Consider the following 14742-nt stretch of genomic DNA (forward strand, 5'->3'; position numbering starts at 1 on the left):
ACCTCACAGCTGTAATCTCCCTGAATTTATGTCTTAGCATCTTTATTGCAAAACTTAGGTTCTGTTTCTTTAATGTAAGTAAACTGTCTTCCTATTGGACAGAGGTTTTTGTCTTTATTGCAGCAATGATTTTAAAAATCAAATTTTGTTACAGTGTGAAATTGTCTCACTTATCATTTGGTTTGCAATGGGAACTTTCACTGGTGGTTATTTACAGAAAATATAAATGTTTTCTTCTTATTTTGTGTCTCCTTTCCTTTTCCACTTCAAGGGAGGTTAAACCATTTCTGGAATTCTGCTGATACAAGTTGTTAAAATAAGAGACGACTTGTCTTCAACCTCTGAAAAAGCTTTTAGAGCTCTCCCAAGCCTATTATGTTTATTTTTGCCTTGGTATGTCTGGCTGTTAGGGTGTCCATTTCAGCAGATAAGAAAATGTCAGCTGAGGTACTAGAAATCTGTATGAAAGTTCTGTATTGTCTATGTCTTTTCCCACAAACTTCAAAAAACTCACACAGTTGTGTTTCAAAGGCTGTGGCAAACAGGCTCTCTCAGTTTGCAGTGGTGCTGGTGGACTGCAGAGTGTTGGGGGTTCTCGTGCTGCTCCTGCCCTTTTCCTCCTGCAGTTCTGTGCTCTGTGTGAGAAGGGAGAAGATGTTACACCAAGGAGGAGTTTAAGGACTTGTAGTATGTCACAGTGCAGTGTGGAATGTGCGTGTATTAAAATACCAAAAACCCATTTTTCAAATGAAATCTGTTTAGGTTGGAGGTTTTTTCTAATTCTGTATTGATTTCCACTGGTCTGTACTTCAGTTTCAGGGCAGGAGTCTCAGGAAATACTGCCAGGTGGGGGTTGGTCTCTTCTCCCAGGCACTCAGCAATAGGACAAGGGGGCACGATGGGCTCAAGCTCTGCCAGGGGAAATTGAAGTTGGAGAGCAGAAAAAATTCTTTGCAGAGAGAGTGCTCAGGCATTGGAATGGGTTGCCCAGAGAGGGGGTGGATTCCCCATCCCTGGAGGTTTTTCAGCTGAACTTGGCCGTGGCACTGAGTTCCATGATCTGGTAAAGGGACTAGAGTTGGATCAAGGGTTGGACTTGATGATCTCGGAGGTCTTTTCCAACCCAATCCATTCTGATTCCATGATTCACTCCTGCTTGGTTCTTCCACTTCTTCATAGGCACTTTAGAATGTTTAGGAAAACAAAGGCTGTCACAAAAAGCTTTATCTGTTCTCTCTGTGGGTAGTCCTGACACCATGGGGGAAATTGAAGAGGACAACAATAACAATGTCAGAAAAAAAATATTCTTGTGATGCCTCAGGATTTTAGTATATTTTGGAGGTTTTTGAGATGATGTGATATACATGGATTTTCCCGGGTTGCTCACATTTTAGGTGGTATTAGAAGTTACTGAAACAATTTCTCATACATTCTTAAGCTCTCTCAAGGACCTGCTGTTTTGGAGAAGCCACTACCAGACAGCCTGGATGCAAAACACAAGAAGGCGGCCTGGAGGTCATGAGCTTCTCCAAGGGGCAGTTCTGAAGCCCTCTGTGGGTGGGGCACGAGGGGAAATGAGCACTATGGTTGGCCGTAAATGTGTAGTTATAACCTGGAGAGGTTATAAAAGCCGTGACATCCCGGGTCACGTGTGTGTATGTGGGCCTGTGCCTGTGTGTGCAGACCCGGAAAGCTTTCAGTAAAGGTAACCCATCTCTCTTTGGCCATTAACGTTGTTTCTGAGTGTCTGTTTCCGCAGGAATTTGTGCAACAGGCAACACTTGTATACCTTCAGTAAGGGGTGAACACGTTGGTGAGGGCTGAGTGTGTTTTCAGAGTGTGTTTCACAGTATTTCTGTCACCAGAGCAAGGGTGGGAACAGTTTAAGAGAAGTTTTACAGTTCTGTTTCTTGTTCCTGAGTTCCCCCTTCATTGTGAAGAGGTGACTGATGTGAAAGCTCTTGAATGTCTGTGTGCCTAAATGTGTGTAACCTTTTCTTAACTAATTCCATCTTTGCTCTTGGGCTTGGCATCCTGCATACGAGGATTTAATTTGAATTACTGCTCATGTGGAAGAGAGTCACAGTTAATTCTGCAGAAGGAATTACAGATTTATGTTCATTTTTAATAGCTGAGACTTGCCTAATATGACTGGGTTGAGGAGAAAGGAAGGGTTCTCTCCTTTATGTTCTTTTATCACTTGGTGAGAGGTCTCCAAAAGTTTTGTTTGTGCACTCCTATCATTATTTAAGCACATCTATAATGTATGGATAGTTCATTCATAAATGAGATACATGTAATACCTGTACTAATATCTACATTATAAGACATACACAAGAAATACGAGATTTCAAAGGATGAGATAAAGACTAAATATTTGAAAACATTGGGGTTTTATTGGTGAAAAAAACCCTTTTAGAACTCACTGAAAAAATTATGAATAATACTCTTGTTAATTGAAATCTTGGTTTAACATTTTGTGGTACAGGGGTTTGAAGGTAGAGTTCTCTGTTGAGTTTATTTTAGTATCTTGTTTTGATGACTTGACACAGGTAGTTAGAAAAGATACCTGTCTGAGAGGAAAAGTGCATTGTTGGCTGCACTTAATCATGGAACTGTTTTTCCAATAAATCAACTATGTAAAAGTTCTTCTTAATTCTTTCTAGTAAATTTGCATCTACCCTTTCCATCAGTTCTTCCATATTAACCTGAAGGGATTGCAGCTTCAGTGTTTTTAACAAATGGGCTCAAAACCCACCAAAACTTCCTGAAATATTTTTTAACAGCTTATAAAGCTTTCCAAGTGTACAGGTGCAGTAACTTTTATAGGTGACATGCACTGGTTTTGGTGACAGGACGATATAATGATGGAAGCCTTTTCAAACAGCACCAGCAATACCACCAGAGCCCACCAAAAACTCATATTCATCATTAAAAGTGCTCTAAGCAGTTGAACCCCTCATGGTATAAAAGGTTTTTGTGGTCACTCCCTACCTCATTACAAAGTATTTTAAGTATTTTACCATTTAGTGATCTTGTTTTCATAAAATTAAGAACACCAGTGGCACATCTACTCTACTGGGTCAGGATTCTTTGCTACAATGGCTTGCCTATGGTTGATGCCACGGATGAATTTCATTAAGCTCCAAACTCTGTCACCCCTACTAGACTCTTGTTTTTTATTCCAGTCAAAGCAACCACATCATTGTTCCTTACATTTTCAGTTTTTCCACTAAACTTTTTAATTAAAGAAGTAGTTTACTGTTCATAACATGCCTTCTCTGTTTCCTTCAGTGGCTCACAACAAGTAGGTTTTTGTGTGTTTTGTTACTGAAAGAGAACAGCAAATACCTGAAATTGGGAGGTGATTGAAGTGTCTGTACTTTGATCCATGTAGAGCAAACCTCCTCCAGTGGGTGGTTTCTCTAATACTTGTTTCTTCAAACCTTCACCCATGTTTCCTGTGTACCTTTCAACTGTGTTTGCTGACAAAGAAATGCCCCTCAGTTTGTCACTGTAGTTTTCCTTGCATGATTTTAGGCATTTTTACAGCAGCAAAAGTACATTCTCTGATGCCATGTGCCTTTTTGTTCCCCCTTGCTTGTAGGCAAAGTAACCTCAAAAGAGGCTGCTAAACATTTATCATTAAACTGAGTGAAATTTTGTGAAGTGCAAGATTGAATATCGCAGGACTTGAAACATTGCTGGGGAAAGCAAAGGTCTGTCTTTGTGTTCTGGGTGGTGAGTTTTTAGATGTCTCGCTGGGAGTAGGTGCTTCTTGCTACCATTGGCCAATAAGTGAAGGCACAGTGTACATTTAGGGTGAGAGTAGTTATTAACAACAGTGTGATATTTCAGATAATCTTGAGAATTGAAACTCTTTTCAATCCAACTTCTTGTCAGATGCCATTAGATTGTCATTGTTTTTACCTTGTGCAGGAGGAGAAGAGTTGGCTCTGCCATTTTGTTGCTCCCTTGCACTCACAGTGTTAGTGGCACCTTCCTCTGCTTCCTTGCAGGACTCTTCTTAAGCCACTTCTCCGTTTGCTTTCATTAAAACTAAGTGTTGCTATGCACAAACCCACCTAATCAGGCAGAGACTTCTTTCTTCCTGCAGAGAAGGAATGGTGTGACTGCAGCATTGTCACCGCTCTGAGTTGTGGAGCACAAACTTCCCCTGGGACCCCACACCTGCCATGTGTGGCACAGGCCCCTCAGACATTGGGCTGAGTGAGCTTACCAGTGCCAAACCATACATTAAATGGTTGTAAAACTGAATTTGTGTGGGGCTTTTTGTTGTTTCTGTGTTTGGTTTGTTTTAGGTGTTTTTGTTGTATGTTTTTTTTTAAATTTCCTAGGCTGTTAGTTTGTGTAGCCTTGGTTTTGGGGGGGTTCTGTTACAGGGTTACCTAAGTGAGCCTAAATTAGGCTTTAGATCTAGGGGTAGGCCTGGGTCTGTCAGCTGACTGGAGCCAGGCTGAGCTGACAGCTGACAGTTTCCAGCCAATAATATTGCATTCTATACCATATTACAACATCATTCTCCAAAGGGGTAACAGCCTGGGTAGGAGGGGCTTGGGCAGTCACTTCTCAGCCTTCCTCTTGGGAGGACACACGATGGGGAGGGCCAGGCCCACCACTGGCTCACCAGTTACCTCAGGAAAGTAAAATGTGTTGTTCTGGTTCTCTCCCTTCTGCTTGGGTTTGTCTCCCTGAGGACTAAGTCTTTTAAAGTAATGTGTAGTTAAGGTAGTAGAATTTGTGCATTCCTTGAGAAGTGGGGAATTGTTTCTTGTTGTTTCTAACTTGTGTGAGTGTGTATTGTACTTTCTTCTAATTTTCTCTTTCTTTTCTGTAAAAATACATGTGGTGGTGGCATAAACATAGTTTGAAGTTGGTTGGGGTTTTTTTTCTCTCTCTTTCTTCTTTTCTTTGGTGGGCAGAAAGAGGCTTTTCTCTCTGTCCCTGGGGGAGTTGGTAGTTTGCTAGCTCAAACCAAGACAGGTTCCTTGGTTTTGTTTGTTTTAGATAAAAATAAATCTAAATAGAAGTTCCAGCAAGTTCTTCACACACCGCCATGGGTTGTCTTGCACACCTTGTGGCTGTGTGCACCCCTCTTTGAAGGTTTCCTTCATGTTCCTGTAGTTTGTCTTGTAGAGAAGTGCAGTGAGGTTGGAAGAGGTGGAAGCTGTTTCTCTTTCATGAACCCCTTAGGGCAAATACTGAAAGATCGGCTCCTTAGAGCACGGCAAAACCTTCAAGTAACCCCTGGCGTGGCTCACATCAGTTGCAGGAGTGTGGAATGTCTCTCACCAGGAGGTCTGGCGCTCAGAGACGGTTTCTCAGTTGAATCCCGAGGCAGCGTCACTGGCCCTGCTGTTGTTATAAAGGCAAGCAGTGACTCATTGTTAGGGTTTGTGCAGGTCAGCACTACTTGTGAAACAAACATAAAAAGTACAGATAATGTCCCAGCGTTGTTACTTGTGCAGCGGCAAAGTGCTGGTGATGCTTGGTGTGGTGAACTGCCGGTGTCTGTGCTGGATACAAGTTGAAAAGGAAAACTGCTGCTGCTGCTGCTGCTGCTGCTGCAGGTTTTCAGTAGGACTTTAATTTTTGGGGGGTTTTGTGCATTATGGACATTGCCTAAGAGACGTGGCTAGAAAATGCCCCAGGTACATTTTACTTTTCCGTTTGTCATGAGGGGAAAGGTAGTTCTTTATGCTCCTCTTTACACAGCTCTTCTTCCTTTGTCCCTGCAAGTCTTTGCATAGTTTGGTGGATTTCTTGATTTTTAGAAAAAACTGGGTAGCTCTGCATTTTTACTTTATTGCTGCTGGTTTCTTACAGGAACTTTGTGACAAACAAATAAGGTGTCTTACTCTATATCAGAAAGTTATTATTAGTCTAATCTGATGTTGGTTTAAAAGCGCTTTACATGAGATATGTAGAGAAACAAGAAAAATCCCAGTTGGTAATCAGGTCTATTCTTTCTTTTTGCCTTGTAGATACAGAGCTTTAGAGATAATTAAGAAGTAACTCTTAGGCTGAAAAATTCTATTCAGTTTCTGTTTGAATAGACAGCTAGTCCAGTTAGACAATAGAGGGTTTGGGGGGTTTTGTTGTGTTGATACAAAAAGGTTTTTCTTTAAACTGCTGTGTTACACAAAATATTGTAATTAGAAGTGCTAGATGATTTTTTTTTTCAAGTAGAGAAAGCAAGAGGACAGTCTGCACCCAAAAGTGTGTAATATTTTCATCTTGGCTTAAACATGTTCTCTTCCTTGACTACAACTTAAGTGATAAGAAGGGAAGTTCTGGCCAGGTGGGGGTTGGTCTCTTCTCCCAGGCACTCAGCAATAGGACAAGGGGGCACAGGCTCAAGCTCTGCCAGGGGAAATTGAGGTTGGAGATGAGAATGAAATTCTTTCCAGAGAGAGTGCTCAGGCATTGGAATGGGCTGCCCAGAGAGGGAGTGGATTCCCCATCCCTGGAGGTTTTTAACCTGAGATTGGCTGTGGCACTGAGTGCCATGATCTGGTAGAGGGACTGGAGTTGGTCCAAGGGTTGGACTTGATGATCTCGGTGATCTTTTCCAACCCAATCCATTCTATGATTCTGTGATTCTAAGAAAAATACTGATTTTGTCTCTAATATTGAAAATATTATATATATATGCTGAAAACTGACCACTTGGGCTGTAGCTCTTACTGTAGGGTGTGTTTTTTGCCTTGTGTTCTGCATCACTGTTACTGCTGTTTCAAAGCCTTTAAATTTCTCCAGAGGAAAGTCCTTTGATGTGTGGACTGTTGCAGGTTTGTGGGGTTTATAGGTGTGTGTCCTACAGTGCTGCTGGTACTGCCTTAACCATCTGCAATTTGACTTTATTGCATATGTTTATGCAGAGCTTACTCATTTATTACTCCTCTTCCTCCTTCCTTTGCAAACACGAGCGTTTGGTCTCAGTGCTGTCTGTGGAGTTGTGGAGTGTCTCCAGGTCAGGGTTCTGCCCAAGCCCAGTTTAAAACATTGTATGAAAAGACATGATAAGATAAACATTCCATTGCTAATCCTCAGTTGCCTGTCCTGTGGCCAGTGATCAGCAAGTTCTTTACAATTCATCAGAAATAAAGTCATATTTGTTCATCTTACCTCATTTTTATATGGGCTGTAGTTCTTTGAAGGCGTCAGGGAGTGTGTGGTGCACATGAGGAGGTGTAAGGGCAGAACATGGTGTAGTTTCACACATCTGCATTAATTTGGATGATTATAAAGCAGGCTCTGCCTGGCACAGACCAACCTTTTGTGTGGAACTCCTAGAGTACTTTCTAAGAGTTAATTTCAAACTCTTCTATGAATTTTTTTATCTATGCCACTACAGTGTCCTAAAATTTGATAAATCACAGAATCATAGAATGGATTGGATTGGAAAAGACCTCCGAGATCATCAAGTCCAACCCTTGATCCAGCTCCAGTCCCTTTACCAGATCATGGCACTCAGTGCCACGGCCAATCTCAGTTTAAAAACCTCCAGGGATGGGGAATTCACCCCCTCTCTGGGCAGCCCATTCCAATGCCTGAGCACTCTCTCTGCAAAGAAGTTTTTTCTGATCTCCAACTTCAATTTCCCGTGGCAGAGCTTGAGCCTGTGCCCCCTTGTCCTATTGCTGAGTGCCTGGGAGAAGAGACCAACCCCCACCTGGCCAGAACTTCCCTTCAGGCAGTTCCAGACAGTGCTGAGGTCACCTCTGAGCCTCCTCTTCTCCAGGCTGAACACCCCCAGCTCCCTCAGCCTCTCCCCACAGCACTTGTGCTCCAGTCCCTTCTCCAGCCTCGTTGCTCTTCTCTGGCCCCGCTCCAGCCCCTCAATCTCTTTCCTGAACTGAGGGGCCCAGAACTGAACACAAATCAAGTCCTTGCTGTTTCCTTCATTTTAGAATTACTTTCTGCTACTTGGTTTGTCTTTTTCCCTTTCCTTGTGCTGATTTAATGCTGACTAAGGCCTTTGACTTTCAAATTACTGGGTTTTTTCGGTTCTGTGTACCAATTAGCTGTGAATCTCTAGCAGAGACCCAGCATTGTCCTTCATACATGGTATCACTGGGGCAGATCTAAATCAGTTGTGGTGAATGTTACTATTGCTTAGTTCTTCTGGATTCTTGTAATTTCATTACTTTTTCTCCCCATCCCTTTACTTCTACCTGCAGCTTTGCATTATTTTGCATTTATTGATAACATGGTTGAATTAAGATTTTTACTCTCCTGAGATGTTACTCTTAGTAGTGAAGCAGTTGTGACTTGTGTGACTCTGCTCATGTCCAAATCAGGACATTTCATTGTGATAAACAGGAATTATGGAATTGCTCTTACTTAACCACTCCTTCTCATAACCCTAATGGGAATTCATTACCAGACTCCCGGGTTTGTTGAGAGCCAGCTGGCAAGATAAGGAATCTGTGTGTTTTCTCTGAGTATTGTATGACCACATCTCTTGACATGTTGGTATTATTTGACAGAGACCTTAGATGATAGTTAGCTGATCTCCTCAGAAATAAGAAGATTTGGCATTAACTGAATTTTTTGCATCCAACTCTACAGCAAATAGCACTATCCACTATACTTTTATTTTACCTATCTCAGTCCCTTTGGTTTTGAACTTACCACTGAATTCCTGTGAAGAACATAAAACAACTTAAAATTTTGCATCAACTCTTTGTCCCTGGGGGTGTTCCAGAGCCTTGTGGATCTGGCACTGGGTGATCTTGTTTAGTGACTCAGAGATTGTAGTGTTGGGTGGTCAGTTGACTGGAGTGAAGTTGTGGGTCTCTTCCAACCTTGATAACTCTGTGATTCTGTCTAACCAATGTCATCTTGTTTGCTTATTTAAGTAACGCAAACATTTTATTGTTTCTGTTCTTCCTCCTTCTGTCTCCACCATTGTCTGCTATTTACATGTTTCTCATAATGTTAGCAAGTTGATCAAGATGGCTTTTTCCAGTGTTAGCTGCCTTAGAAAACAGGTGCCTTGCTTTGGTTTCCTCTGGCTCCGTGTGCAATTGAAACTTTAGTTGCACTGTATTGGTGTGTGTGAACTATTTTACTGCTCTGTGGAAAGTGTCTTAATGACCATCCCTATTGGCTTAGAGTTGTGCATGTTGTTATTGTCCTCTTCAAGCAAGTCTTGTCCTCCATTAAGGTATTTGATTCCTTTCCCTTCCTGCAAGTTTATATAGGATTTACTCTTTTTGGATGACTTTTATCTCTGCAACTTTGGTCTTGTTGTGTCTCTCCATGCTGAACTTTTTTCTGTTTACCTTCATTCATAGTTAGTGCTGCCTTTTGTAGTCCCCCTGTCATTTCCTTATGCACTTTGCTTTGCTGAGAAACGTATTTGTTTTATAATAGTGTGATTTATGCAGTATTTAAGGTAAGGCAACATTAGTGTAGGAAAACACTATTACAAAGAAAATCTCTTAGGAGGATCATCATCAAAACTAGCGTGGCCAGCAGGCCCAGGGCAGTGACCCTTTCCCTGTTCTCTGCCTTGGGGAGGCCACACCTTGAGTGTTGTGTTCAGTTCTGGGCCCCTCAGTTCAGGAAAGAGATTGAGGGGCTGGAGCGAGGCCAGGGAAGAGCAACGAGGCTGGAGAAGGGACTGGAGCACAAGTGCTGTGGGGAGAGGCTGAGGGAGCTGGGGGTGTTTAGTCTGGAGAAGACGAGGCTCAGAGGTGACCTCAGCACTGTCTGGAACTCCCTGAAGGGAAGTTCTGGCCAGGTGGGGGTTGGTCTCTTCTCCCAGGCACTCAGCAATAGGACAAGGGGGCACGGGCTCAAGCTCTGCCACGGGAAATTGAAGTTGGAGATCAGAAAAAACTTCTTTGCAGAGAGAGTGCTCAGGCCTTGGAATGGGCTGCCCAGAGAGGGGGTGGATTCCCCATCCCTGGAGGTTTTTAAACTGAGCTTGGCCGTGGCACTGAGTGCCATGATCTGGTAAAGGGACTAGAGTTGGACCAAGGGTTGGACTTGATGATCTCGGAGGTCTTTTCCAATCCAATCCATTCTATGATCATGGAATGCCTTTAACTTCTGGTACAGTTTACCCTCCAGTCACGCTCTGTAGTGGCTGATGTGCCTTACTGGCAGATGAGGTCAGTGTTGCAGCACCAGGCCTCAAGTAAGCATTTGATCAAAGAGGCTGGAAATTCAGGAGCAGCCTTGCTGCTTCCCAGTTTTCCTCTGAGCAGGTGCAAGGAAGCCCAGCAGCAGAGTGTTTCCCCACACCTCCCCCCTGGGAGCAGGAAGGCTCAGCATGGTCTGTCTGTCTGTCTCTTTCTTTAGCAGTAGCCAGTTGCAGATGGCTGGTGGAGGTGTAGTCTGCAGGGGTCTGCTTATCAATTACTTCATGTCTTCTTCACTGGTACAGTTTTGTTGGTGCCAGCAAAAGCAGAAAGGGGAGTGGCTCTGCTTTGTTCTGTAGCTTTACATTTCTGTCAGTTAAATATGTCCTGGGGCGGATGATCGATCTGCCCCCTCTCCTGCCCCACCTCCAGCTGACTGTGCTGTCAGCCAGACGGATTGTGCTGCCAGAGATCAGCTGGGCTTTGATGCCACTTTTTAACAGTCTCGATTCTGCTTCATGGTTACTCTGCCTTTCAAGTGTTTGCAGTCAATATGTAAACTTGAAATTATTTTGCTATGTGGTGTCTCTTTCTTTCTCATGGTATCTTTGAAATATTGGTGTTTTAATCGACTGAGGATCTTACTAAAGTTTTAACTCAGCTACTCTGTGAAGTTATTCTGGAAAAACAAATGTTGTCAAGTTTTTGAATGGTCATAAAAAATATTTGGCTTTAATTATTTTGCATTTTAAGTACATTAAATCTGGTGTGGAATTAATGTGAAACAATGTGAAAGGTGAAATAATCTGGCAGCTCAGGTGTATGCCAAGGAAATTGCCTTGGCCCAAGTCTTACCATAAATGACAAATTCAGAATTGTCTGTATGGGAGAATTTTCATATTATTTTAACAGAAAAACCTGGACTGTGTAATTTTTTGATTATTTTTTTTTAAGGAGCATTGCTGATATATAAAGTGTGAATGCAATCTGTAGCTGGACAGGCCTTTATGAAGTGAACTTCACTGTTAACGTGATGTTTGATGGAGCTAAGCAAGGATTTTGGAGGGGATGAAGGTGGAAAGTGTGTGGCTAAAAAACATTTTTATCACTTTTTACTTGCCTTACTTGACTCTGCTATATTAATTTGAATGTTTTTGCTTTATCTTTCTCTTTTTCTTTGGCTTCACAGAGATTATCTGATTACACTTTGAATTTTTATTTCCTGTTTATTTTTAACTTTATTCATCTCAACTTGTTTAATCAGCAGTGTCCATTTCTGTGCTACCCATTTGCCAGGTCTAACTTAACAAATGATTTATAGGTGAAGATAAGACAAGATTTTTTTCCCCCTTCTAATCCTGTTATACCTTAGCAGTTGTGTAATATCCTTGTACCTTGTCATTGCAGCCGCTCAGATGACGATTCCGGGTCAGCATCAGGGTCTGGGTCTGGGTCGAGCTCTGGGAGCAGCAGCGATGGGAGCAGCAGCCAGTCAGGCAGCAGTGACTCTGACTCCGGGTCCGAGTCGGGCTCTCAGTCAGACTCCGAGTCTGACACTTCGAGAGAGAAGAAACAAATTCAGTCTAAACCACCGAAACTTGATGGTTCTGAGGTAAGCAAGACAAGTAAATGACCCTTTGGGGGAAAGGAGGGGGAATCTTAAAAAAATCTTTCTGTGCAGTTGGTTTCAAGAGCAGTGTTCATTACAAAATAAACTGAGGTGATGAAGTGTTCTTAATTGGATTTCAACTTGATTGAGTTAGTGAATGCACCTCCTTAGCTGCCTTAAACATTAGGCAAGTTTCTCATGTCTGCTTGAATTTGTGCTTTTAAAATTCTCACATTTTTAAGTATTTTGAGTTCAAAGCCTACCCAAATTTCATCAAAGGAAAGCATGGCCTAATTTACTGGAATTTACAGAAGCAAGGACACGAGGAATGTTACTGCTTAAATGCTGGTTTATATTGTTTCTCTGATGCTGTTTCCTTGTATCAGTTATTTAAATTGTTTCTCTAATGCTTGGTTTCCTTGTACAGTAAATGATTGTATAAAAATTTCAAGCTTACATAGTTGGCTTTTGTATCAGTAAGGTGGCTAAAAGCAGGAAAAAGTGGTGTTTGGAAATTCCTTGAATCCAGTGGGCCGGAATTCCCTGCACTCTCCTGTGTTGTACAGACTTAATTAGAGTGTTAGATCTATTTATTAAAGGTAGTAGAGTATTACTTACCATAAGAATTCAAGACTATTAAGGATTCTTTATTTTTTTTTCATGTACTTTACTATTACTATATGAAACAAAAACATAGCAGTTAAGTGGTCTGAAAGAATTTATCTGTGTCAGTGTGAAAATGTACTTTATAAATGTTTTACCTTAACATTGCCTACACAGCTTATTGTTAAACATGTAGTAGTAATTGCCCTGGCAATTAATAGAATCATAGAATGGATTGAGTTGGAAAAGACCTCCAAGATCATCAAGTCCAACCCTTGGTCCAACTCCAGTCCCTTTACCAGATCATGGCACTCAGTGCCACGGCCAATCTCAACTGAAAAACCTCCAGGGATGGGGAATCCACCCCCTCTCTGGGCAGCCCATTCCAATGCCTGATTACTCTCTCTGGAAAGAATTTTTTTCTGATCTCCAACTTCAATTTCCCGTGGCAGAGCTTGAGCCTGTGCCCCCTTGTCCTATTGCTGAGTGCCTGGGAGAAGAGACCAACCCCCACCTGGCCAGAACTTCCCTTCAGGCAGTTCCAGACAGTTCTGAGGTCACCTCTGAGCCTCCTCCAGGCTAAACACCCCCAGCCCCCTCAGCCTCTCCCCACAGCACTTGTGCTCCAGTCCCTTCTCCAGCCTCGTTGCTCTTCTCTGGCCCCGCTCCAGCCCCTCAATCTCTTTCCTGAACTGAGGGCCCAGAACTGAACACAACACTCAAGGTGTGGCCTCCCCAAGGCAGAGTCCAGGGGAAGGGTCACTGCCCTGGGCCTGCTGGCCACGCTAGTTTGGATCCAGGTCAGGATCCCATTGGCCTTCTTGGCCACCTGGGCACACTGGTGGCTCCTGTTGAGCTTCCTGTCCCTCAGTCCCCCCAGGTCCCTCTGCCTGGCTGCTCTCCAGCCACTCTGTGCCCAGCCTGGAGCGCTTCAGGGGGTTGTTGTGGCCAAAGGGCAGGACCTGCACTTGGCCTTGCTGAACTTCATCCCATTGGAATCAGCCCATCTCTCCAGTCTATCCAGATCCCTCTGCAGTGCCCTCCTGCCTTCCAGCAGGTCAACACTCCCTCCCAACTTTGTGTCATCAGCAAATTTGCTGATGATGGACTCAATCCCCTCATCTAAATCATCAATAAAGATGTTAAACAGGACTGTTTCTGTTTTGCAGAAATCTTACTGCTTTTAAAACTACCTGATATTATTAGTTAATGCAATATTTTGTAGTGATTTTTTTAATTGATAAACTTACGATCTAGGATGCTACTTGAGAAAAGCAAATACGTGGTGAACTGGAGGCTGTCAGTGTCTTTAACAGACTCTCATCTCTGTTCCTCTGCAGTTTTGGAAGTCTAGCCCGAGTATACTTGCTGTGCAAAGATCAGCAGTGCTCAAGAAGCAACAACAACAACAAAAGGCAGCCTCATCAGACAGTGTTTCAGAAGAGGTGATTAGCGTAATTTAGATTTTTCAAATGTAAACATGCCTGTCTCATTGTCTTATATGTTGAAATAAAATCCGTAAGGGCAATTTATATTCTCTCAGTGTGCACAGAAGTCTGGGATAAGTCTGTAAAAGTAACATTCAAATAACTGGCATTTTTATAAGGAAAAATAAAAATGTCTCTAGTTACTTGTTTTCAAGTGAGTTGTCCCAAAATTCTATCAGCCTCGATTCTGTGTTATTATTAGGGAGGTATTCTGTGTTGTCTGAAGCCCCATAGTACTGACTTACTCTGTATTTCTGGCTCCTTGGGTCTTGTAAAGGCAGATAAAAATGCTGAAGTATTTCCTTCTGGATAAGGTCACTGCTGTGGTTTGCAAAAACTCTGTATAGAGTAGAACACTGCATTTTAATAAATTTTGTAACAGTTACCACAAAAGAATTCTTGTATTTTAAGAATGAGATCTGTAATCCAGATGTTTCAAAATCTAAATCACAGGCTAAAGAAGTGTTGAATATGTGCAGCAGGAGCATCTTTTAAGAACACTGGTCTGAACTGTGAAAGGCAATTTATTTGTAGAGCAGTCTTTTCGTCCTTCATTAGGAAGGCTACACCTTGTAGTCACAGTTGGATTTCTGGTTTTTAGTAATTTAGTAATTCATCATTTAAACTTAAAACTTAATCACCTGTCATTAAATGAAGTTACAGCTGTTAAGTACTCTTTTCCTGAAAAATATTTTTCAGGATAAAACTTAGTCTAAATCTAAACTTAAGCTGATGATGTTGGCCTTAGACAAACCTGACTGTAAGAGGATTCTTGTTTTTTCTTCAGAAACTAGAAAGAAGCAACCTGCTATTTCCAAAATTGTCTTAAACTGCTGCTTTAATGTGAAACAATATGGAGGGTGAGAAAGCTCCTTCTGAGGGCAGGAGATTTTGTTAGGATTTCAGCAGAGCCATCATCTTTGTTAAA

At 42.2% G+C, this 14742-nt stretch overlaps 1 protein-coding gene across 3 annotated transcripts in view; it reads left to right on the plus strand.

Annotated features, from left to right (window-relative positions):
* The window catches only part of CHD1 (chromodomain helicase DNA binding protein 1), a 70609-nt gene that overhangs the window by 10449 nt on the left and 45418 nt on the right, over positions 1-14742 (plus strand). For all 3 annotated transcript variants that reach the window (XM_071580933.1, XM_071580931.1, XM_071580932.1), the window contains exons 3-4: positions 11523-11727; positions 13668-13772. In XM_071580933.1, the coding sequence (XP_071437034.1) occupies positions 11523-11727; positions 13668-13772 (310 nt within the window). The remainder of the gene's footprint in view (positions 1-11522; positions 11728-13667; positions 13773-14742) is intronic.

Source organism: Pithys albifrons, chromosome Z, assembly GCF_047495875.1.
Source record: "Pithys albifrons albifrons isolate INPA30051 chromosome Z, PitAlb_v1, whole genome shotgun sequence".
NCBI classification, from domain to species: domain Eukaryota; kingdom Metazoa; phylum Chordata; class Aves; order Passeriformes; family Thamnophilidae; genus Pithys; species Pithys albifrons.